At 45.5% G+C, this 24,355-nt stretch overlaps 2 protein-coding genes across 2 annotated transcripts; both read left to right on the top strand.

Annotated features, from left to right (window-relative positions):
* The first annotated feature begins 9,492 nt into the window (after positions 1–9,492).
* LOC127485458 (olfactory receptor 2AJ1-like) lies at positions 9,493–10,854 on the top strand. Its single transcript, XM_051828496.3, has one exon. The coding sequence runs from the start codon at positions 9,519–9,521 to the stop codon at positions 10,599–10,601; it is 1,083 nt and encodes a 360-aa protein (XP_051684456.3). The 5' UTR covers positions 9,493–9,518; the 3' UTR covers positions 10,602–10,854.
* Positions 10,855–22,273: 11,419 nt separating this feature from the next.
* On the top strand, positions 22,274–23,224 carry LOC149125931 (olfactory receptor 2AK2-like). Its single transcript, XM_089335679.1, has one exon. The coding sequence runs from the start codon at positions 22,274–22,276 to the stop codon at positions 23,222–23,224; it is 951 nt and encodes a 316-aa protein (XP_089191805.1).
* The last annotated feature ends 1,131 nt before the right edge of the window (positions 23,225–24,355 follow it).

Here is a 24,355-nt window from a genome sequence, read left to right as displayed (position 1 = left end):
GGTCCTGCGGGGAAACGGACAAAAACTTCTGTTTCCTCCACAGTTTCATAGAAGAGTTTGTTCTATCACAGACCTTCCCAATGTCAGGGTCCATTTTTCTTCTTTCCCTCTTAAGTTGAGAATATTCACCTTTTCTTTGATAAGACTTATTTATTTATTTGAAAGAACAGCAGGGTGGGAGGAAAGAGAGAGAGAGAGAAAGGGAAATCTTCAATCCATTCCCCAAATGGCTGCAACAGCCGCAGCTGGGCCAGGTTGCAGCCAGCATCCTGGAGCTCCATCCTGGTCTCCCCCAGCTCCAGGAGCGCCCATACTTGGAGTATCATCAACTGCCTTCCCAGGTGCATTCATGGGGAGCTGGATCAGCAGCCGAGCACCTGGCGCTGGAATCAGCTCTCCAGGATAGGATGCTGGCATCGCTCAGTGGCTCACTTTCTTGCTGACACTTGCAGGAATCACTTCGTGGATTCTTTGCCGTATGCCAGTGGCCAGCATCTCTTCCCTTGCACCTTAGGGTGCTGACAAAGGCATGTATGGCTGCTTGATGAAAGCACGGCCACATTCCCACAGAGGGTACAAGAACCCAGACAGCCTCTGGGTGACCAACAATGGGAAGCATATACGGCGTGGATACCTGGTGGCAGGAGGGCTTCATGGCCAAGGCAGGGTGGCGTGGGGCCGAGTGAGACTGCACTTTGCTATCAGATCTACACACAGTTTAAACTTCACCATTATTTCTGAAAATTTCCTCTTAATACTTCAGAACCACACCTGAGGACAGGTGACTGACAACTCAAGAGCCAAAGCAACGTTATGTGGGCGGGGTCGAGGGGTGGGCTGCTGGGTGAGCTCGCACATCTGGGTCTGCTCGCTTTCCTTTGCATTGTAGGTGAATTTATGGCCACTCCTTTGCTGAGCTGTCAGACCAAGACAAACTGAATTGGTGTGAATCTAGGAACCACCATTCCTTTGTGAAATGGTCTCTTCCATACCCCAAAATTGATTCTTTGCTCAAGGACTGAGTTAACTCATTGTTCACACTGTTTTGAGGATCTGTGGCTGCCCTTTGTTTCTGAGGGAGGTCTGATTCTCAGGTGGTAGTGTGTCTGAACCTGTGGTGCTGGCAGTACCTGCCCTGGAACCCACTCCTACCCCCAGGAGAAGCAGCGTCCACTGGAACCTACTCCTACCCCTGGGAGAAGCAGCGTCCCCTGCCCCAGACAGATCCCGCTTGCCCTTTTCCAGTGCAGATGCTACCCCAGATGCAAACATTTGTCAGCTTTAGATCCCATCTTTCAGTGTGACCTTCGTGTCATCGGAAACCAACTATAGGTGTTTTTTTTTTTAATCCTGTTTTGTCTCTCAGCTTCACATCTGTTGGAAGATTTCTCCACATTTTTAGTTCATCACTATTTGCTGTTTTAATTCCACTGAGTACATCACTATTGGTTTTCCCATCACGTGTTTAATGTTTGAAAATTGCTATTTATTTGAAAGGAGGGAGAGATAGCAAAGAGCCAGAGAGAGAGAGATAGAGAGAGAGAAAGAGAGAGAGAAACATGTCCACCTGCTGTTTGCTCCCTAAATGCCCAGTGAGGCCAGAGCCGGGAGTCGGGATCACAGTCCAGGCCTGCCATGTGGTCGGCAGGTGCCATTTTTCTGTTTGGATCCATAGCCTAAAGCTGCTTCCTGGAATTGTGTTTTTATTTCCCTTACTAGACAGATGATGAAGATTTTTATAAAACTGTTTCAAGCCAGTTGTTGTTTTGCATTACTTGTAACCCACACAAGGTCCAAAAAGTCCCAGTGCTATAAACCTGTGCATCCTAGCAACTCCAGTGATGCAGTAGTTACTTGTTTGGCTTTTAGCTTGCATTTCTGGGAAGGCTAGTGATATTGAAGTCTAGATTAGATTGTTGCCGCATTGTGTGCCTTCTTTTGTTGACTGGCATTTAGTTTTGAAAAACAAAAGCCAAACAAAACACTGAGATATTTCACAGCCAACCTAGTGCTTCACTCATAGACAGTACGTGAAATTCATAAAGCTTGCTGGTATTTTTCAGAGCAAACTATATGTTGAGCTGTTACCTATGTGTTTCAATTCGAAGTCTGAAGACTAAATATGCTAATTAAATGTGTATTTATGTAACACTTCTTTCCCATTATCTCCATTTTTCCTTAAACTGTAAATTTATTTGTTTCTCTTAGTTGTGATTTGTAACAAAAGGTTAGGGACCTGCTGAAGGAACGGAACTGTTGTAAATATGAAAGGCAGGTGAAGAAGGACAAAACAGTGTCAATAAAGCTAAATTTCAGGTGTTCAGAGTCTATTTCTTATCTTCTGCTGGCAAAAGATTATCCATCCATAATAATTTTCGGGTAAAAATTTTGATATTTTGAAAGAGACTATTCATTTTGCTAAGGATATATATATGTATATATACACTTATACATATATATTTATATGTTCTCTAAAAAGAAGACAATTAAATGCAAAATTAGTTGTAAAAATAGTTTAGAACAACATTGCTAGATAATAATTGTTTGCTTCTCCTTTTGTTAATTTGCTTTAGTTTGAATTCCTCTTTCACAACTTTCCATGGTTCCACTTTGGTCCTTGACTTTCTGAGACGTGAATGGCAAGCAGAGGGGTCCACAGGCGTCAGGGGCGTGGGCTGGTGGCTCCGCAGGGCCCTGCATCTTGAGACTGGAGATCAAAGACCTGAAGACCGTGCCTGGGACAGACGTCATGGCTCTGCATCTTGGATGGGTCACAGCCACTTCACAGCCCCACGCCCGTGTGCTCCCATAGCACCTCTGTATGTTCACCAAAGCTGCTTCACTGGCTGTTTTGGTTCCACGTTTAAGTCCTGGCCGGTGGGCTGCTGTGCCTCTCACCCAGATGCGGTAAAACAGCTTAACTGGGGCCGGCCTTGTGGCACAGTGGCACCCCTTATTGGAGTACCCGTTCAAGTCCCAGCACCCTGCTCCTCATCCAGCTCCCCTCCAATGACCTAGGAAAGCAGTGGAAGTGGCCCACGGACTTGGGTCCCTGCTACCGCATGGGAGACCAGGATGGAGTTCCTGGCTCCTGGCTTCTGCTGTGGGCACTGGGGAGTGAACCAGCAAAATGAATTCTCTCTCTCTTCCTCTCTCTCTCTCTCTCTCTCCCTTTCTTTTGATGCTCTACTTTTCCAATAAATAAAGAAGTAAATCTTTTTGAAAAGCATTTTTATCAAAAAAACAAGATAGCGTAAAATAGTTTTCATTCTTCTCCACCCCCACCCCGTATTTCTACAGCTTGCTGATTGTTTCACCTTCATTTTCCATTTTTATTGATTAAGATTTCATCAGAGGCAGGTTCAGAGGTAAATCTCATTTTTGAAAAGTGGGGAGGTTATTGGGATGAAATCCGCTGTTCCTGTCCACACAGGTTTGAGCGCAGGGTCTGACCTGGGAAAGTTGCCTGTAGCCAGTGCCAGCTGGGGCGGTGGGACTGAACCCCCCACTAGCTCTTGAGGACAAAGGGATTTGTCACATGGGGTGAGTGAGACAGGCTTGTGGGGATCGGAGGGTGAGTGACAGCACTCATCCCGGCGAGTCAGCCGCATGTCTGCTGCCTTTACTGAAGCTGTGGGTTCCTTGGTGGGCGCTGACCGGCTCTCGAATCAGCTGTCAAAAATGAGCAGGAACAGAACACTGGGACGAGGTTGGCCGACTCTGCACAGGACAGCCAGAGTCCATCACGGGGTCTGGGCCAGCGCTCTGGGCCACTCAGGACAGGGGGATCTGACGTCAGGGCTCAGGAAAGCAGAGTTTTTGATACTATTCTTGACTTTAAAAATGTATTTGAAAGCCAGAATTACAGAGGGAGAAAGAGGCAGAGACACAGAGATCTTCCATTCTCTGGATGGAGCTAGAGCTGCCAGAACTCAAACCCATGCTCACATGTTGCCACGTTGCAGTGACAGCTTAACCTGCCGTGCCACCACGCAGGCCCCAACAAACACTGACTTTGAATCTTGCTTTGTGCAACCAATGCAGACCCAGGCTGTGTCTCCCCTCCCCCAGACGCTCTGCACTATCCCAGGGACTGGCCTTTCTGCCTGCCTCACTCTCGGTGGCCGCGTGCGCCCTGCTCTGTCCCCCGGGGCTCGGCTCCCCTTGATGCTGCCTGACATCACCAGCTCCAGTCAGGGAGCAGCGCAAGCATCTTCCAGGTCTCCTTGCTGCTCCCCACATCTGCCCCCGGGCCTGCACCCGCAGCCAGTCTGCAGCAGTCTGTTCTGCTGAGGGACACAGCGTCATGGCCATCTGGCTGTCTGTGTGGAAGAAGTAACGGGCTGACCAACAACCTGCTCACTACACAGCACAGCTGCCCAGGCTCTGGGACCCACAGGAACCTTCACTTTCAAATGCCTCCACTACAGTAAGAAAATGCTTTGTGCACCACTGCTTGGGGTGATGGCGTGTGTAGCCAGGAAGAATCAGGCTCTGCCATGAGTAAGAGATGGGGTAAACAGGACTCAATTATAGAAGCACGTGCGGCTTTTAACTCGCTCGCAAGGGGCCGTAGCCGGGTTTGGTGGCTACAGCAGCTGCTGGGTGTTGGCAGTGGCTCACAGCCCCTCGGGTCTGATTCTTGCAAAAAGATTGCAGGGACCTGCATCACCATGAAATCCAACAGGAAATAGGCAAGACGGGTGTGTGCCTGCAGTCCCCCAGCCAGCTGTCCTAAGTGCCCAGAGTTCAGCTGTTTGACCGCAGTCTACTGGCTCCGAGTGAGGAGAGCAGTGTGCCAGTGTAGGTGCTGCTCAGTGGAAGGACAAGCAGAGACCGGTGTGTGTGTGTGTGTGTGTGTGTGTGTGTGTGTTGGGGGAGCTGGGGTAGATGCCCCCATGTCCCCATGGCACTGGGGCCTCCCTCAGCCCTGCAAAGCCACCTGTAGGGAGTCCCAGGCAGCGAGCGCGTGTGCAGTCTGACATGCATGAGCCAGTGCGCTCTGCGATGCTCCACTGTGCTCTGACACCTCCAGCCCCTCACCTGCCTCAACCTCCCTGGTACCCTGCACTCTCTGCTTCGTACACATTGGCTTAGACCCATATTTAGAGAATATGGAAATAATAACAGTTATAGAAATCCTTGTATTATCAGAACAACAATGTTAACATTGCTTCTGAATATTTACTGTCAGGCTGTGTTCTCTCGCTCCCTCCCTCCTTCTCTTTCTCTCTCCACACCCCCATCTCTCAATGCTCGGTTTTTAAATTTTTCAATGAGAAAGTTAAAAAATTATTATCAGATAATAAAAGATATAGATGTGAAATCAGATGTAGTATTGCTAGGATTTTCATTAACAATTCTTTTCCAAGTAAACATTTTCCAGACAGGCTTGAGTTGGTGCTTTTTTTATATCTTGTGCTTGCCTTTTGCAGTCAAAAATGTAATGTAGGAAATGATGGGATATAATAATGATGACCTTATTAATGTGTAGGTCTAACAAGATTAGTGGATAAATAACCTCCAGTTCGTAAAAGCTTAAAGAGGTATTTTGTATCCTTTATCCGTTTAATGAAAGGTCTGGTAGAAGATGAAAATTCTGTTTGAGTCCAATTCAGCCGAAGTTAGTGAGTCGTGGTGTATTTTAAGACACTCCCTGAATACAAGGTGCACAGTGGATCTGAGGGCAGCACAGTTGGTGAGTAACGTCCCAGGGAGAGCAGGTGCAGCTGTGGGCTCAGCTAGAAATTGGACTTCAGGCAGGGAAGAAGCAGTAGAGCCTCGTACGCTGGCCAGCTAGGAAGAGTCTGATGCCCTCATTGAAACAAACATTAAGTTCCAAGGAGTTTCATCGACACCATCAGTTTGAATGTTTGTACTCAACTGGTTGGGCTGATTGGCTCGAGAACTTAGGGAGCCTAAGTTACTTTTGTGAATGAAGACCTTTTGCAGGTGTGGCGAGACATCCTTGTCACACCCGCAAACACATGTGTTGCATCACCCACGGTTGTTTGGAAGAAGGGTGGCATGTCTGGGAAGGTGACACATTGTGCGGCTGTCACTCTCTGCCCCTTCCTCTGTGCCACAGTCTGTGCTTGCTGAGGGAGAAGGGACTGAAGCTCTGAGTCTTTGAGAACAACAGCCTGAGGGTAAGTCTTGCACCAAGCTGACTCCTGCTTCTTCTGCACTAGAAAACTCACCGTAGAAAGCCAGGGGCAGACTCTCAGAAGATGCAATGGAAATTTCCTAGAACACAGACTCAGAGACTTTTCTGAAAAACTTGAATCCCAAAAACAGATGGAGCATGTATCCCCTGAAGCCCCTGAGCTCCTGGAAGAGACGGAAGAGGGAGGGTGGTCACGTCTCTTCTCCAACATCGGGTCTCAGAAACAGCATCTGGAGACAGAAAGAGGCCAGACTTGACCTCAGTAAGGGGCTGCCCTAGGCGGGGGAGGCTGCAGCAGGTGGGACCTTGACCTCAGGAGGAGCTGGCCTAGGTGGGGGAGGCTGCAGCAGGTGGGACCTTGACTTCAGTAAGGGACTGGCCTAGGCGGGGGAGGCTGCAGCAGGTGGGACCTTGACCTCAGGAGGAGCTGGCCGGGTGGGAGAGGCTGTAGCAGGTGGGACTCTTGTTTTCTCCACCTCGTGGCAGAATTGAGACACTCACTACAGGGCATTCCTCTGTGGATGCAAGTGTTGTTTTCATCCAAAATCCAAATACCCCCAGATGGTGTAGAAGGAACAACCTCATCCACAATTCCAGCATCATGGGAGAAGACTCCAGACTCTGATTAAAGAATTGGCAGGAAGTGGACACAAGCTTGAGAAAGGAAGATGGCAAGGAAAATAAACAAAGCATTGCAGCGATCCCAGCAGCTGAAGAGAGAAAACCGGTACTACCGTCGACAGCATGAACTCTGTAGAAGCATAAGGGCCAGTTGGGAATACAGGGAAGGACTGACTGATGAATACTCAAAAATATTCTCATATCCAAGACCATAAAATCAAGTCAATCATTTCTGTAGAAGCATTTGATGAGACCTATATAGGCCAGAAATCCTGCCAAACTGATGAGTCAGTAGTTAATGAGTTTACTGAAAAAGTAAAATGAGAAGGATAATATAATTCTAGAAACTTGGGAAAGTTCTGTTTAGGCCGGTGCCGCAGCTCAATAGGCTAATCCTCCGCCTGCGGCGCCAGCACACCGGATTCTAGTCCCAGTCGGGGTGCTGGATTCTGTCCTGGTTGCCCCTCTTCCAGGCCAGCTCTCTGCTGTGGCCAGGGAGTGCAGTGGAGGATGGCCCAAGTGCTTGGGCCCTGCACCCCATGGGAGACCAGAGAAGCACCTGGCTCCTGCCATCGGATCAGCGTGGTGCGCCGGCTGTAGTGCGCCAGCCATGGCGACCATTGGAGGGTGAACCAATGGCAAAAGGAAGACCTTTCTCTCTGTCTCTCTCTCTCATTGTCCACTCTGCCTGTCAAAAAATAAAAAAAAAGAAAATAAAAAAAAAGAAACTGGGGAAATGAACAGCTTTGGATACGGATATGCGGAATGTGAATTGCCAGTAGTATTTACTGATTTTGGAAACCCATTTGTGATTGGTTCACAGGGCATTGTCACCCTTCAGTCTTAATCTGTACCCATCACCAAACTGCTGAGCTGTGTGTCAGATCCGTCAAAACGGACAGCGCCATGCAGGTAGATACCTCCCTAGACGCTCCATAAATCTAGCAAATCTTCACTAATCCACAAGACAACTGAAAATGAAGGCTCAACATCTGCAACATCTGTGCAATGAAGGCAGACAAGGGTGAGCCATTTGTAGTGAGAGGGACATGACTTTTACACTAATTTCCATGGCAGTGGCAAATCTATGTTCATTTTGTTCAAACTGAGCACGGCTGTTCAGGTTGTGGTAGGCGTGTTTCTGGCTGCTTGTTTCCAGCGATCACATTAGGAATATAAACAGGGAGGCTGGCCCCACGGCTCACTAGGCTAATCCTCCGCCTAGCGGCGCCGGCACACCGGGTTCTAGTCCCGGTTGGGGTGCTGGATTCTGTCCTGGTTGCCCCTCTTCCAGGCCAGCTCTCTGCTGTGGCCAGGGAGTGCAGTGGAGGTTGGCCCAGGTGCTTGGGCCCTGCACCCCATAGGAGACCAGGAAAAGCACCTAGCTCCTGGCTCCTGCCATCGGATCAGCGCGGTGCGCCGGCCGCAGCGCGCCGGCCGCGGCTGCCATTGGAGGGTGAACCAACGGCAAAGGAAGACCTTTCTCTCTGTCTCTCTGTCTCTCTCTCACTGTCCACTCTGCCTGTCAAAAAAAAAAAAAAAAAAGGAATATGAAGAGGGAGTCTCGGTTGCTGTATTTGTGTTTCATAACCTTTATAGATATGTGTGTGCATGGATGTGTTTTTCATACTCAGAGAAGGAGCATGCACACGAAAGATGCTCAGCCCACCGTGGTATAAATGTTTAAGTAACAGTTATCCAAGCACCAACAGATAATAGTAATGACTGATTTCCCATGCATCAAATCCACAAGTTATAACTCAGTCTCTATATGTCAAAAATGCAGAAGTAAAATATATTCCTAAAGATGTATTGTTTATTTCTATATTTTTTAAGGATGTATTAATTTCAAAGGCAGAGTTACAGGGAGTTAGAGGCAGAGAGAGAGAGAGGTCTTTTATCTGCTGGTTCACTCCCCAAATGGTCCCAATGGTCGGAGCTGGGCCGATCCGAAGCCAGGAGCCAGGAGCTTCTTCCAGGTCTCCCGCACGGGTGCAGAGCCCAGGGTCTTGGGTCATCTTCCACTGCTTCCCCAGGCCATTAGCAGGGAGCTGGATCAGAAGTGGAGCTGCTGGGATTGCAACTGTCACCCATACAGGATGCTGGCACCGCAGGTGGAGGCTAAGCCTACCATGCCGCAGTGTCGGCCTGTATTGTTTATTTTGACTGAATAAAGCCTTCTTTTATTACTTTTCAAATATTGATGACGTTTCAAATTACAAACATACAAATAGTTTCTGATCCTGTATTTTATTCCTTTATTATTTCTGAGGAATTCTACATTTTATTCTTTAGACGTTTTTAAATAGATAAGTCCATTAAAACTCAAGTTGCACAGTTCACTTATTCCATTCACGTGTTCAGCAAATATCCCTGAGAAACTGCTGTGTGCAAACACTGTTGTGGGTGTGGTTTGGTCCCAACCAGCAGAGCAAGGAGCCCTCATGACAAGCCGAATTCCGGTGGCGAGAGTGGAAATAAGAACAGGTACGACCTTTGTCCTCACTATTCAGTATGACGGGAAGGGAAGGACAGTAGGAGGATGAGGGCCTCACTGTGGGTGGGAGCCTCGGGAACTGCAGGTTCGTGGTGGGAGGGACATGGGAGAGCACCCGGCCCCAGAGTGGTCTGAGCAGCCGAGGTCTGGAGGCTCAGGGAGGAGCCCGGGGCCCATGCAGTGCAGGAGCCTCGTCACTATTACACAGGCTCCGAGCACTGTGTGTGCAAGTGGATGCCCCCAACCCCAGCTGACAGCGCGTCAGCAGCCAGCTCTGATTATGCAGACGGGGATGACAGAACTGACAGGGCCCGGCTCCGGCCTTCTGTCTGTCCACTTACCTGTCTTCCCGCAGGTGGAGCAGCAGCCCCCATGCAGGGCGGCGAGAACCACAGTCTGGGGAGCGACTTCACTCTGCTGGGGCTCTTCTCCTCCCGCCAGGCCAGCCTGGTCTTCTTCCCATTCCTAGTCTCCATCTTTGTGCTGACGGTGACAGAAAACGTGCTCATGATCTCGCTCATCCACAGGGACCCGCGGCTCCGCACCCCGATGTACCTCTTGCTCAGCCACTTGTCCCTCATGGACATCTTGCACAGTTCCAACATCGTCCCCAAGATGATCGCTGACTTCCTGTCGGGCAGCAGGACCATTTCATTTGCAGGCTGTGGGCTGCAGGTGTTTCTGTCCCTCATCCTGCTGGGCGGTGAGTGCCTCCTCCTGGCGGCCATGTCCTGTGACCGCTACGTGGCCATCTGCCACCCACTGCGCTACCCCATGCTGATGAATGAGAAGACGGCCGTTTTCCTGGCTGGGGGTGCCTGGCTCGTGGGGCTCCTCAACTCCACGGTTCACACGGCTTCTGTTCTCCTTTTCCCCTTCTGTGGCCCCAGGGCCATTGACCACTTCTTCTGCGAGGTCCCCGCCATGCTGAAGTTGTCCTGTGCAGACACATCGCGCTATGAGCGTGGCATCTTCGTGAGTGGCGTCATCTTCTTGTTCGTTCCTTTCTGCATGATCTCTGCATCGTATGGCCGGATTCTTCACACCGTCCTCCAGATGAGATCCTCAGAGGCACGGAAGAAGGCCTTCTCCACCTGCTCCTTCCACATGGTCGTGGTGGGCATGTACTACGGGCCCTTCATCTTCACCTACATGCGACCCAGGTCCTACCACAGCCCCGGCCAGGACAAGCTCCTGGCCGTCTTCTACACCATCGTCACCCCCACACTCAACCCTGTCATCTACAGCTTCAGGAACAAGGACGTTCTGGCGGCAATGAAAACCATGCTTGGAAGTCACTTCCTGCCTGAGAAGTGAACCCTGTGTTCCCATGATTTCTCTATTAACGCAGCAGGATGTCCACTGCGGGTTTCTCCTGAAAGCAAGCAAAAGCTTTGAACGCCCCACGTGTGGAAAGAAGTGGATGCTTCCAAACCCTGATAGTTATTAAGTTGTGACGTGTCTTGGTTTTTAAACTCAGGTCAGTATAGTTGCGTTTGCTTCTGTGATACTAATCACCCAGGTGCTATAAACTCCACTTGAAGTCTCCATTTTTCATCACTGAGCTTGCTTTGACATCTCTGCCTTTTAAAGTGAGAAACATACATAAATACACACATACATACATGTAAAATGTATGTATACACGATTGCAGTGAAATCAAGTTACTTTCTGCTAGAATCAAAATTATCATGTTTTTAAGAATATCCTGAAGTCATCTTGTTTCATATGTATATATATATATATATACACACACACACACACACACACACACACATTCAGGCACAGTTGATCCACAACCAATATTTTAATGAAGGAAATAAATAAATGTTCCTATTTAGAATTCAATTAAATGACTATACCAAAAGCTAAAAAAAAAATCACAGTTTATTGTGGCAAATGCTTGATTTAATTTTATTATAGCATATTAGCTAAATATGTATTAAACAAACATCACAAAATGTTTAACTACATGTGAAGGGATCGTTTAAAGCTTTAATGGATGAAACATTATTTTGCCTTTAACAATGGGATAACTTAAAACATCAAGGATGTTAACTAAGTTTTGGTGAATTTGACTTTATACTATATTGTAGTTGGGCATGAAATATGGCACCAAAATATTAAAATGAATTGGTCCCAGCCAGCAGAGCAAGAAGCTCTCATGACGAAGCCGAATTCCGATGGTGAGAGTGGAAATAAGAACAGGTACGACCCTTGTCCTCGCTGAGAAAATCAAATGAGACTATTGAATACATCATTAAATTATCTCCTGAAATCATGTTTGCTGGTGTGGAGTATGTGAACATGTAATAAACGACTCTTGCCTAGCAGCAAAGACTTTCCAGTGATTCGGGGTTTTTCTGGCTTGCTTCTGTCCTGCAGCCTCCTCCTGTCCCTGGTGGGCTGCACTAGGAGAAGAAGGGAAAATTCTCTGCCACGATAGCATACGCAGCTATTTCTAGGAGTTGAAAGTTCACTATAGACACTGGTGTTAAAAGCACGTGCATCGTATGCTGTCCATTTTTAAAGCCTCTTTTTGCTTTCCCAAGAGTCCTGACTGGGATCTGATCAAGGTGGTGAAGCTGAGAGCCAAGTCATTGCTGTCATCAGCAGGAGAAAATCCTGCCTCGGCGGAACAGACCTGAGGAAGGTGGACACTGTGAGTCAGAACTCTGAGATCTTCAAGCTCCAGACGAATATGCAGCAGCAGCAGCAGTGGGAACTGCCAGGAGGCTAACAGAACACAGAAAGAGTTCCACTGAGGTTGAGGAGAGCATAAAACTTTCGGGCAGAAAATACATAGCGACTGACACAGAGCGGCAAGAAATTCGAGGCCGAGAGTAGGAATGGTAGCTCAAACACAGGGAGCCTTCCACTATGTAATCAGCAGTGCATTAGAAAATCAATGTCCCTCACACTCTGCAATGTGACGTTCCCTGCCAGCCTCTCCTCCCATACAGAAATACAGAGGCTTGGAAACTAGAGTCAGAAAAAGTCAGGTCACCCTGGGTGCGTTCAGATGGCCGGTCCACGCGAGCAGGGGCCTTGTCCCTTCCAAGACAGACCTTGGTGATTTCTCCCCACAGAACCACTTTCTTTCCCCTACTGCTAGGTTTCTCCATATATCAACAGATGTAAATAAATTCATTAAAATAATACAGTTACTCAAGTAATTATTTTGGCAAAATGCTATATTTCTTTGAATTTAGGTTGTCTAAGCCAGCTTTTCCAGCAAACTGTTCAATCAGTCATGTAACTCACATAAACACTCAGACTGGCTCCAGCGAAGACAGATAGGTAGTTGCCATTTTCTCTCTTTTAAAAAAATATTTAATGGGCCAGCACTGTGGCACAGCGGGTTAAAGCCCTGGCATGAAGCACCGGCATCCCATATGGGTGCCGGTTCGAGTCCCAGCTGCTCCTCTTCCAATCCAGCTCTCTGCTATGGTCTGGGAAAGCAGTGGAAGACGGCCCAAGTCCTTGGGCCCCTGCACCCACATGGGAGACCTGGAAGAAACTCCTGGTTCCTGCCTTTGGATCAGCACAGCTCCAGCCATTGTGGCTATCTGGGAAGTGAACCAGCGGATGGAAGACCTCTCTCTGTGTGTCTACCTCTCTCTGTAACTTTGTCCTTCAAATAAATAAATCTTTAAAAAATATTTATTTATCTGAAAGTAAGAGTTACAGAGAGAGAGGGAGAGACAGGGAGAGATCTTCCATCTTCTGGTTCACTCCCCAGATGGCTGCAATGGCCAGGGCTGGGCCAGGCTGAAGCCAAGAGCAAGGAGCTCCTCCAGGTTTCCCACGTGGATGGTAGGAGCCCATTCTTTGATGCTTTTCCCATTCTGCAAAGAAGAAAACAGTAAACACCAAATTAGCAGAATGATAAAAGTAATAAATATCTGAACAAAAAATTAAACAGAATAAAATACTAGAAAAAGTGTTGATCTGCGCAAGGTTCTTTTGTCAAAAATGAAGAGAAATTGAAAAGCTCTTAGCTGGTCTAAGAAAAAAAGATGACTGAAGTGAAATAAGAAAAAAAAACAGAGACGTTAACATAGATTTCTCCAAAATTAAAATGATTATAAGATGCTACTGTGCACACTTCGATATCAGCAAATTAGATCAGCTGAAGGAAACACTGAAATTCCTAGAAATGTACAGTCTACCCAGACTGAATCAAGCAGAAGTAGACAGTTGGCACACAGAGGAAGGTATTGGAGTAATAACTAAACATCATCTAGCAAGCGTGAAAAAGTCCAGGTACAGAGGGCTTCAGATTTGGATTCTAAAAAACAGTCAAATGAGAATTCGCACCATCCTTCTTAAACTCTTATGAGAAGCAGAAGTAGGAGGAATATTTCCAAACTTATTCTGTTAGGCTAACAGCACCCTGATACCAGCACTACCCAAAGATGTCACAAAAAAACTACAGGTCAATGTGCCAGGTAAACAAAGTTGTAAAAACCCTTAATAAAATACTGGCAAATCAAGTTCAACAACTCATTAAAGTGATCAGACACCAAGGCCAAATGGGACTGTTCTTGGAATGCAAGGTAGCCTCATCATGTACAAATCAACAGTGTGACCCACAGCATTAACAGAATGAATTCAAAGCCACGTGGTACTTTCCATACATGCAGAAAAGGCATTCAACACAGCGCAGCCTACTTTCATGATAAAAACCCTCACCAAAATGAATAGAAGAAATTTCTTCAACACAGTTGTTTGTGACAACTTAGAGGAAGCTGTGTGGTTGGTGTGCCATGTGTGAGAAGTTAGATGCAGAGAAAGTCACATGTGATCACTTACATGTGGAATCTACAAAATTCCAGTATATTGCAATAGATGTGGAGGATGGGGAGGTGTCGCTCAGAGTATAAAGCTTCAGTTGTGAAAGGTAAACACATCTAGATACTTAATGCACAGAATGATGACAACAGCTAGTCATATTTTAGTGTAATCTGGATATTTGTCAAGATTTGGTACTCTCACAAAAAAGGGATACATATTTGAACACAAGCACTTGTTCATTGTTTACCTCTAGCAGTCATTATGCTATATACACTACATACATGCATATCAAAGTATCTTATTTTATATGTGAATTATACACAATAAACTAAAAAAGTGAAAAATAAATTTAGTGTCTTATAGATAGAAACTATATGTTTGGATCTTGGTTTTCAATCCACTCAGACATTCCGTATCTTTTAAAAATGCATGTATTTATGTATTTGCATATTTTGAGAGAGAAAGCACAAGCGCAAGCACTGCCCTCTGCTTGTGCAGTCCCCAAATGTCCACCCCAACCAGGGCCAGGTCCGGCTGAAGCCCGGAGTGGAAAACTCAACCCCAGGATCCCAGGTGAGTGGCAGGGGCGCAAGTGTTTGAGCTGTCCCTGCATTGACCGGAACCTGGAATCACGAGTGGAGTCAGGCGTAGGGTTCAAGTGCTCCCATGTGGAATGTGGCTGTCTGTGTGAATCCACATTTCATTACCGTCACTAAAACGCGCGAGAGGAGTTTGTTAGGAAAGAAAACTTTATCTCAGCTTCCGATTTGGAGGATGTGGTTCAGAACTGGGCAGCCCACGCCTGGTGTCTGGTGGAGCCCAGTCTCGGTGTGTGTGGAGGGGAAAATAATCGCCTGGTGAGCCAGGAAGGGAGAGAAAGCAGTTAGGCAGAATTTGCACTCAAATAGTCTGCTGCCAGAACTGCGTTCCCAGTGACCTACGGCCTCCTGCTGGCGCCACCTCCTGGCCATCCTCAATCTTTCAATCATTAACATGAAGACGTCAGAGTTGAAGCATCTACTGAAATGTCACTTTAATAAAGAATTCATAGTTTTTGCTCAGGTATAAAACAAGTTGCTTTCCAGTCCTCTTTCTGAACTTCTCGCCTTGTCACTTGATAACACAGCATAATCTGATTATATGTACAACATATGGTCCTCAGCGTAAAGATGACAGGCCTTATGATTTTCAACTTTACATTAGTGCAAAAACAATGCACATTCACAAGGAACCAGACTTAAACTTTTGAGTTTTGCCCTTCTCCAGGGCACATGTGGTCCAAGGCCCTTTCACGATGCCAGGCAACATCCGTGAGCTTCAGCTCGGAGTTTGCCACACGATCATGCGTGTGGACAGTGAACATTATAGAAAGTTAAATGTTTCGATATTACATTTTGTGTTCTGGTATGCCATCATCTACAATGTGCACATCTATGTGTGTACTGAAGATATTCAGCCGCTTATTATGAAACGGACTTTGTGTTAACTGATTTTGCCCAACTGTAGATTAATGTAAGTGTTTTAATCACTTTTAAGGTGGGGTAGCTTAAGCGATGATGTTCAATAGGCTAAGTGCATTTTTAATTTACAATATTTTAAATTTATAATGGGTTTATCATGATGTAACCCCATCATAATTCAAGGAACCTCTCTCTCTCTCTCTCTCTGTGTGTGTGTGTGTGTGTGTGGTGCAGTGCTTTGAAATCCTGCTTTTATATTAGACACATAGTTGGCACTAGTGCTGTGGTGTAGCAGGTAAAGTCTCCAGCTGCAATGTTGGCATCCCATATGGGCCCTGGTTCAAGTCCCAGCAGCTCCACTTTCAATCTAACTCCCTGCTAATGTGCCTGGGAAAGCAGTGGAGGATGGCCCAAGTCTCTGGACCCAGGCACCCATGTGGGAAGAAACCCATGTGGAAGAAACTCCTGGCTCCTGGCTTCATACTGGCCCAGTTTGGCTGTTGTGGCCAATTGGAAGTTTATCTCTCTCTCTCTCTCTCTCTGTGTGTGTGTGTGTGTGTGTGTGTGTCTAACTCTGACTTTTAAATCAGTAAATAAATCCTTTACTTTTTTTAATAATGTATATGAAATTTTCGACAACACCACAGTTTATAGCCAATTTTGTAAGTGATTTCCTTCTTAAAGCTTCCCCTCCACCATGAAGGGTCCTTGCCTTGGGAAGCAGCTTCCTGAACTCAGATTTCTGTATGGCGTTTCATGCCCTCCAGTATGATCAGGCATTTGGAGGTGGGAGAGTCATTCTCACAGTTGTCTTGCTGGTGGCTTCTGCACGTTGCTCTGACAGTTATTGGAGTGCTGATTTGTGCACATAGTGAACTGCATGGATGAATCCTGGGGATGCTGCTTTTGTATCTTTGCAACCAAAGGGACTACACTTGCAGTGAAACTGAAGCTGTATATGAAAAAATCTATATATATATATACACACATAGTGTGTGTGTATGTGTGTAGAAACAGACACACACAAACACACATAGCAGGGATAGTACAGAGAAAAATAATTAATCACATTACTAACCCACAGTATAAAATAATCTACCACATCTGGGATAACAAAAATAAATCTGTAAGTATTGCACAAGTTTGAATTAAACATTTGGTGATTCACAACACATGCAAGTTCAACTGATTCAATAATAATGAGTTGAATGAGTCTGTTGCTGCTGCTGCTCATGTCAATGATAATCAATCATCTTTAATATACATTTGGAACAAACTATTAATTTGCAGCAGGTGTTCAGCCTCCCATTTAAGACATCCACCTCTACCATCAGAGTGCAAGGACTCAATTCTTAGCTCTGGCTCCAGCTGCTGAATCCAGTTTTTCCCCACTGCAGATCCTAGGAGACAACAGGTGATAGTTCAAGCACCCCCATGGGGACCTACACTGAGTTCCCAGCTCCCTGCTTTGGCCCTAGCCCTAGCCACTGTGGGCGACTGGGAAGTGAACCAATGGGCAGGATCATTCTCTCTCTCTCTCTCTAACCTCCAAATAAATGAAGATGAAATATCAATGCTGATATACATGTATATATACACATTTATTTGCTTTTCAAGTGATGACAATAGAGGAAATAGATATTTATACGTGTTTCCCATGAATAATTGGCATATTGGTCTTGATCAATCCTTCAAATATCTATTGTATATTTACATATATATAATATATTATATATATGTAATATATATAACTGGACCTTATAAATTATATTTTAAAGGAACAACAATATATTGAACACTTATTCTATTTTTTAACCATTTTAATTGAAGACATCATTATTTTGAGTGAACCATAGTCGGTACGAATTCCAATTTCAAATTTACTCTTTTGACTTAAAAATGTGTTTAATTTATTCAGCTGACAAAGAGAGAATGAGAGATCTTCCACCTTTTTTTTTTCTCTCTCAAATGCTCACAATAAATGAGGCCAGGCCAGGCAATACTGGGCATCAGGAATTCCATCCAGGCCTCCTCCGTTAGTGGGAGGAGGCAACATATTGGGCCATCACCTGCTGCCTGCCAGGGTTTGCTGGACGTGGGAGCAGAACTGTTACTCAAACTCAAGCAATCTGATTTGGAATGCAGGCAACCCAATGCAGTATCTTAATTACCACACCAGTTTCCAACCCCACCATTACTGGTGTTTTATCATAACATTTTAAATGATCCAACTAAATGGTCTTGATAACTTTTATGTAATGTTTCCATCAATTTAACTTCAGCATAACATTGAGAATTAGGAAACCCCACCCAATTTCTCACAAATGTCTTCTTGAGATCTAAAGATTTTTCAGATAATTGTGTTGATGCCTGTAAACATATCCAAGTTTCTTTTGATTTACTCAAATCTTATTTAATGCAGCATCCAGAAATGTTTCCTCTGCAAGCACCATGAAACGGCAGCCACTGTGTGCACAGAAAATGCTGTCAGCAGAAAGTAGGGTAAACGCTGTGTTTGTAACCCCACTCAGCCCACTGCGGGCTGATGATTTTATGCAAGTTTATGTTTGGGCCCTCACAACATAAGAGAATTCTTTCTCTTGGGAGAGTGAGGGTGGGGAGGTAATTAGCTTCCCATGGCTGCCCCCACTCGTGAGTTCCAATCACTGTGAAGAGGTTCCCCGTGAGATGAGCTGAGATGATGCAATCCCCAGAAGAATCAAGTCCCCACACTCACACACCTTTGGATTTAGATTGCTTTGGTTAGTATTTATTTCCTGGTGACACATGAGACAGTTATACCGGAAAATATTCCTACTGAAAGACCTATTTCTTTAGCTTAAGCATTCCATTTGTGATCCAGTACAAGGTGCTAAGTGTATCTGGCGGGTTTCCTGGTCTTTGTGAGACACCAATTAATCACCTTGAGGGTAAGTAAGTAGCTATAAAATGGATGTTTCTAAACACATAATTTAAAATATGTAACTATGGAAGATTTCATCACTTAAATTTCAGACACACATCCTTGGGTGGGCGTCAGAGGCTTGGGGCTGTTTTTGAGATCTTACGGGTGTGATGGTTCTGTTGTGTGAACAAAGATTCTTCCTCGTGTGGCTGCATCTACAAGGACTCCAGTGAACATCATTTTAATTGCATCACCACAGTGTCAGTGAGGGATCAAAACTTGTTTCTGGTTTTCTATTTAGCGTATTGTCTTTTTATGTCTTCATTAAAACTGGGCAATTTTCTCCAAGTAGTGATAAGGTAGTAGAATCTTATCAGCTTCAAAGTTAAGGTGGCTATGAAAGTCTAATTGTGAATCATAAAACAATCATTTGCAGAAAGTAAACTTTGTTTGAATTTCTCCGACCAAATGTACATTATTCTATTTTAAATAAACACTTTTATGAAAGCAAGCTGTTACAAAATTCTCTTCTCCTAATATATTTTGCATTTGTTGCTTGTTGCCTTTCTAGGTCCTTGTTGAGATCCAGTCCTATTGAAATACTCACTGCCACTCCACAGTTTCTCTGTTGTACTCTTACATTAATTAGATTCTATCTTCCATATTCATCATTCATCATTCAACATATGAAGCACAGTATAGTGCTTAGAAATCCAATGGGCACATGAATCAACCATTTCAAGTTTTCTGAATGGATTTTTTCATACTGTGTGAGGTATCACCTCCATTTTAAGTTAACAAAAATGAATATTTTTACTTAAAAGAAAATTCCCAGGTTATATAAACTTTGAAATTAAATCTAGTACTTTTAAAGACCCAATGAAATGCAAAGCGATAGGGAAGTACAAAGGAAAGAAGGAAGGAAGGGGGGTGGGAGGGATAGAGGGAGGAAGGAAGGAAGAAGAGAGGGAAGAAAAAGAGAGAGAGAGGAAGGGAGAGGAAGGGAGGAAAGAGAAGTGAAGGAGAGAGAGGGAGAGGAGGAAGGAAGCAAATAACCAGCCCTAAGGATTTGGGGTGCATAATGAGGATAAACAGGAAAAATGCAAATGCTGGCAGCCTTAACTGTGCTCCATCTACTACCCTGAAGAAGCTCAGAGGTCAACAGTGTTTTCTGAGGGTGGGCTCATCATCCGATCACCTGATCATCTCATCGTGCTGGGGTGGGGGTGACGTGAGGGCCCACAACATAAACTTGCATAAAATCAGCAGCCCACAGTGGGCTGAGTGGGGTTACAAACACAGCGTTTACCCTACTTTCCGCTGACAGCATCTTCTGTGCACACAGTGGCTGCCGTTTCGTGGTGCTTGCAGAGGAAACATTTCTGGGTGCTGCAGCACAGGCCGTCCATGTTCACACTCTTCTAGTGGCTACAGGAGGAGGATGACAGTGATGGCTCTGATACAGTAAACACCATAACGTGAACAGGCTCTGGCTCCTGGGAGTGAGAAGGGCTGTAAAGGAAAGATACGTCGATTACTCAGTCACCTGTTTGCCAAAAGGCACCATTCACTCTTGAGAATGTGCTTTGTGACGGTACCACAAAGACCATTTAATTTTCTCGGTTAGATCTGGAGCTAGTCAATTTGCCTGTTACCCTAAGAAAAATGCAATTTAATAGTATTGCTTCATTCATTTAAAACTTAACAATTTAAAAGTGCATATTGCCCTTTCACATATTTCATGTAAGGAAAATATGAAATAGATTGTCCATCATCTCAATTTTGTTAGTAACAAAGCAGAGGCTCAGAATGCGTAATTTCATCCAAAGACACAAGCTTAGCTGGTAAGTACAGGGAACGGAAGACAGATGTTTTGTGATTCTACACTCCAGCTCCCTCCACAAACATGTAATTACCTATGTATTTAATCATGTCTGATTTCTGTGAACGAATAAATAAGAATAGGATAAAAATTTGATGTTTGGAGTGCATACTAGTTACAGAGAGAAGACGTTTAGAAATAAGTGAGGCATTACCCACAGGAATGGAAGGGGCAAGGCAGCAGACATATCAAGGGCCATTGTAACCATGGTGACACACCACTATAGAATATGAAGGTTGGTGTTACAGGAACTGGAGTGGTCAGTTGGCGGTGGGTCTAGAAGCTTTGCTTACACCTTGGGAAGATTCTGGCAGATTTTGGGCAAATAATGAGTGGGAAAAGGTGGAAGATCCAGATGGAAAGACATGTGAGAAAAGGCATGTTTATGTCAAGATTTGTCATTCATCCCAAACATGAGATTTGTAGCACGAAATGTTAACATAAAAATAGTATTTGAATTACATGAACTATGGTTTATTTTAATTCTAGTTTATTAAAAATAGCAATATCCAGAAGAAAAACCTGTTGGATGTGAACTAAAAACCACCTCACTAATTTTTTTCTGATGTCCAGGTAATCAGCCATGTTGCATGATGTTGGTAAATCCTATAGCTGTTATTTTATTTTTGTTTTCTGGTTATACTATTTATCCTGATGATAGATAGTCATCAACTTACTCTGCTATTTAGCTTCTTTCTTTCTTTCTTTCTTTCTTTCTTTCTTTCTTTCTTTCTTTCTTTCTTTCTTTCTTTCTTTCTTTCTTTCTTTCTCTTTTTTGGTAGGAGGGTTGTCTGTGTTAATCATCCAGTGTATGGTGTTCCATATTTAAAAGCAAACACAGGTCATGGAATAAATTGTTGATGAAGATTTAACATGAAAATATGTATTTTAATTCTGCATTCCACACAAACTACTCTCCTCCCCACCTTGCAAACCATCAGAACATAATTTATAATGTGATACTTACAATGTATGAAATTCCAGAAAACAGAGGGCAACATTAAGTCAGAAAGTGAGCAAAATTATCTAGGAAACAGCAGTGTGCCTTACTGTGCTAAATGATGGGCTGACAAATGATAACACATCTTTGTCAAACTCTGACTTCCACAAAGTAAAGCTTTGCTTTACCACTAAGAGAAGGATTAAGAGTGTTTCTTAAAGCAATGTGAGATGGAGGAGTTTAGAGCTCGACCTGGGCAGTAGGGCTGCAGTGTGTCTGAGGAGCCTGGCCTGGGCAGCGGCACCAGACATGCTGGAGGAAGGCCTGTCTTGTTTTGCAGTGGGGCTCTAACTGTCCTCAGGTTGCAGCACATGGAGGACTTCCAATGGGAGCACCTCTTGTGGGGCCCATGCCTCCTTTCTTCATCACCAAGGGTAAAATTCCACAGGATTGTTCTTGAGGTGGGGTGAATGGCCCAAAGAATGAGTGACATCTGTGGAGAAACTGAGTGTGAAACACTCGTGATATAGAGAAACCTGTAATTATCTGAAGTCAGAGGAACATCTACAAAACACCAGCTCCACGGAGGAGAATCAGTTCTGCCTACCCACACATGTGTCCATAGCGAGGTCACCATGCCCAGTGCTAACAGAGCTCTGCTTTATTCTAGAGTCCGAGGTGTGAAGCCACGGAAGCCAATCTGATCAGGAGTGTTCCACCAGCAGCCATGGCCAACAGTGCTGGTGGGCATGAGTAAGAGACCCCTTCATTCAACCCCATCTTCAAAATACATTAAACATCAGTCTTTCACATTTTAGAGTATGAATCCAAACAAGACAAGCGACATTTGGTCAAGTCAAATCTGTAGTCACAACTTTTTCCAAATATTGTGGTATCAGCAATGCTGGTTTTAAAGGGTTAGCCTTCAAACAGTCCCATACGATTTGGAAAACAGTTTCCATACTGACGTGCTTTTTCTTTTGGAGCTGCGTGGCGTTCCCAAGGATGCCATGTTTGGAGAATTGCACCGGCACAGAATTCGTGCTCCTGGGCCTGCTGCAGTACAGCCCCGCCCACTTCTGTCTCCTTGCCCTCATCACTGTGATGTTCTTTGTCACACTGACTGGAAACGGCCTCCTGATTCTGCTGATCCTGGTGGACCCGCAGCTCCACACCCCCATGTACCTGTTCTGTTGGCAGCTCTCTCTCATCGACATCCTCTTCACACTCGCCATCATCCCCAAGACGGTGTCTGACTACCTGCTGCACAGGATGCTCATTTCTGCTGCTGGCTGTGGCACGCAAATCTTCCTGGGGTTGGCGTTAGGTGGAACTGAGTGTCTCCTCTTGGGCCTCATGGCCTACGACCGATACGTTGCCATCTGCAAACCTCTTCACTACCCGCTCCTCATGAACTGGGCCCTCTGCAGGCAGGTGACAGCCAGCTCATGGGCGAGTGGAGCTGTCAATGCCTTGATTCACACCGTTTACACCATGAGACTCCCCTTCTGTGGGCCCAGAGAGATCCATCATTTCTACTGCGAACTTCCTGGTGTCCTGCGTCTCTCCTGTGAGGACACCTCTGCCTACGAGATGGGTGTGTTGATCAGCACCACGGTTCTGCTCCTTATCCCTTTCTCAGCCATCCTCGCCTCCTACTCACTCATCCTGATCACCATCATCCAAATGACTTCTGCCGAGGGCCGGAAGAAAGCTTTCTCCACCTGCTCGTCCCACTTGATGGTGGTCAGCCTGTATTACAGTGCCATCATTTTCATGTATATGAGGCCAATCTCTTCCCACACTTCAGGCCAAGACAAGGTAGCATCTGTCTTCTACACCATTCTGACTCCCATGCTCAATCCCATGATCTACAGTCTTCGAAACAGGGATGTGATGGGGGCCCTGGGAAGAATCCTAGGGGAGTGCTTGTCATGTATGAAAGCGCAGATGTGAAGAGCCGGGGTGGGGGATCCCAAGGTTACCGAAGGTGTCCACCAGGTGTTTCTTTGTGACCTTTCTTGACCTAACCACGCACCCATATCTACCTCTCCATCCATGTTGAGTGATATCTTTTCACTTGGAAGCAAAGTGTGCTCTGTCTCAGGACAAAGGCACAAAATTAAAAAAAAAAGAGAGAGAGAGAAGAAAATTTACTTTCATTGCAACCCTTTTAAAACTACATACCAAGGGACTGATGCTGTGGCATAGTAGGTTAAGCCTCCACCTATGACTCTGGCATCCCATATGGGTGACAGTTGTAGTCCTGGCTGCTCCACTTCCAATCCAGCTCCCTGCTAATGGCCTGGGAGAGCAGTGGGAGGATGGTCCAGGTGCTTGGGCCCCCATGCCTACATGGAGGACCCAAAGGAGGCTCCTGGCTTCAGATCGGCCCAGATCCAGCCATTGTAGTCATTTGGGAGTACACCAGCAGATGGAGCGCCTCTCTCTCTCTCCCTCTCCCTGTCTGTAGCTGTCCCTCTCAAATAAATAATTTTTAAAAGAAAATTATAGGGGCCGGCACTGTGGCATAGCAGATAAAGAGCCGCCTGCAATGCTGGCATCCCATATGGGGACCTCCCAGCTCTCTGCTATGCCTGGGAAAGCATCAGAAGATGGCCCAAGTCCTTGGGCCCCTGCACCCATGTGGGAGACCCAGAAGAAGCTCCCAGCTCCTGGCTTCAGATTGGCCCAGCTCCAGCCATTGTGGCCAATTGGGGAGTGAACCAGAGGATGGAAGACCTCTCTCTCTCTCTCTCTGCTTCTCCTTCTCTCTTTCTCTCTGTAACTCTGACTTTCAAATACATAAATAAATCTTTTTAAAAAAGAAAGAAAACTACATACTCGATACCATTTTGTTAATAGTAACTACTTGCACTGACTTGGTGTTATATAAAGCATTTGTATCAAAGGCAAGGCTTCACAGACACTGGATTGCCCATATTTCCATGAGATTTTAGTAACAGCCATGTGATTAGCTCTGGGCAGTGAACGCTGGGACAGAGCAAGAGGCATCATTTCCTGTCTCCTCTGTCTTTTCAAACAGTGGAGCCCCTGGAACTCGTGGGGCAGAGGAGGGGCAGACCC

The sequence above is a fragment of the Oryctolagus cuniculus genome, chromosome 6 (assembly GCF_051225735.1).
Source record: "Oryctolagus cuniculus isolate XC-2025 breed Fujian yellow rabbit chromosome 6, ASM5122573v1, whole genome shotgun sequence".
Taxonomy (NCBI): domain Eukaryota; kingdom Metazoa; phylum Chordata; class Mammalia; order Lagomorpha; family Leporidae; genus Oryctolagus; species Oryctolagus cuniculus.
The sequence above is the reverse complement of the archived record's forward strand: the minus strand, read 5'-3'. Positions and strand labels throughout refer to the sequence as shown.

Excerpts from the sequence above, each read along its gene's own strand:
- LOC127485458 (XM_051828496.3), top strand. The coding sequence starts at position 9,519 with ATGCCCCCAACCCCAGCTGACAGCGCGTCAGCAGCCAGCTCTGATTAT.
- LOC149125931 (XM_089335679.1), top strand. The coding sequence starts at position 22,274 with ATGCCATGTTTGGAGAATTGCACCGGCACAGAATTCGTGCTCCTGGGC.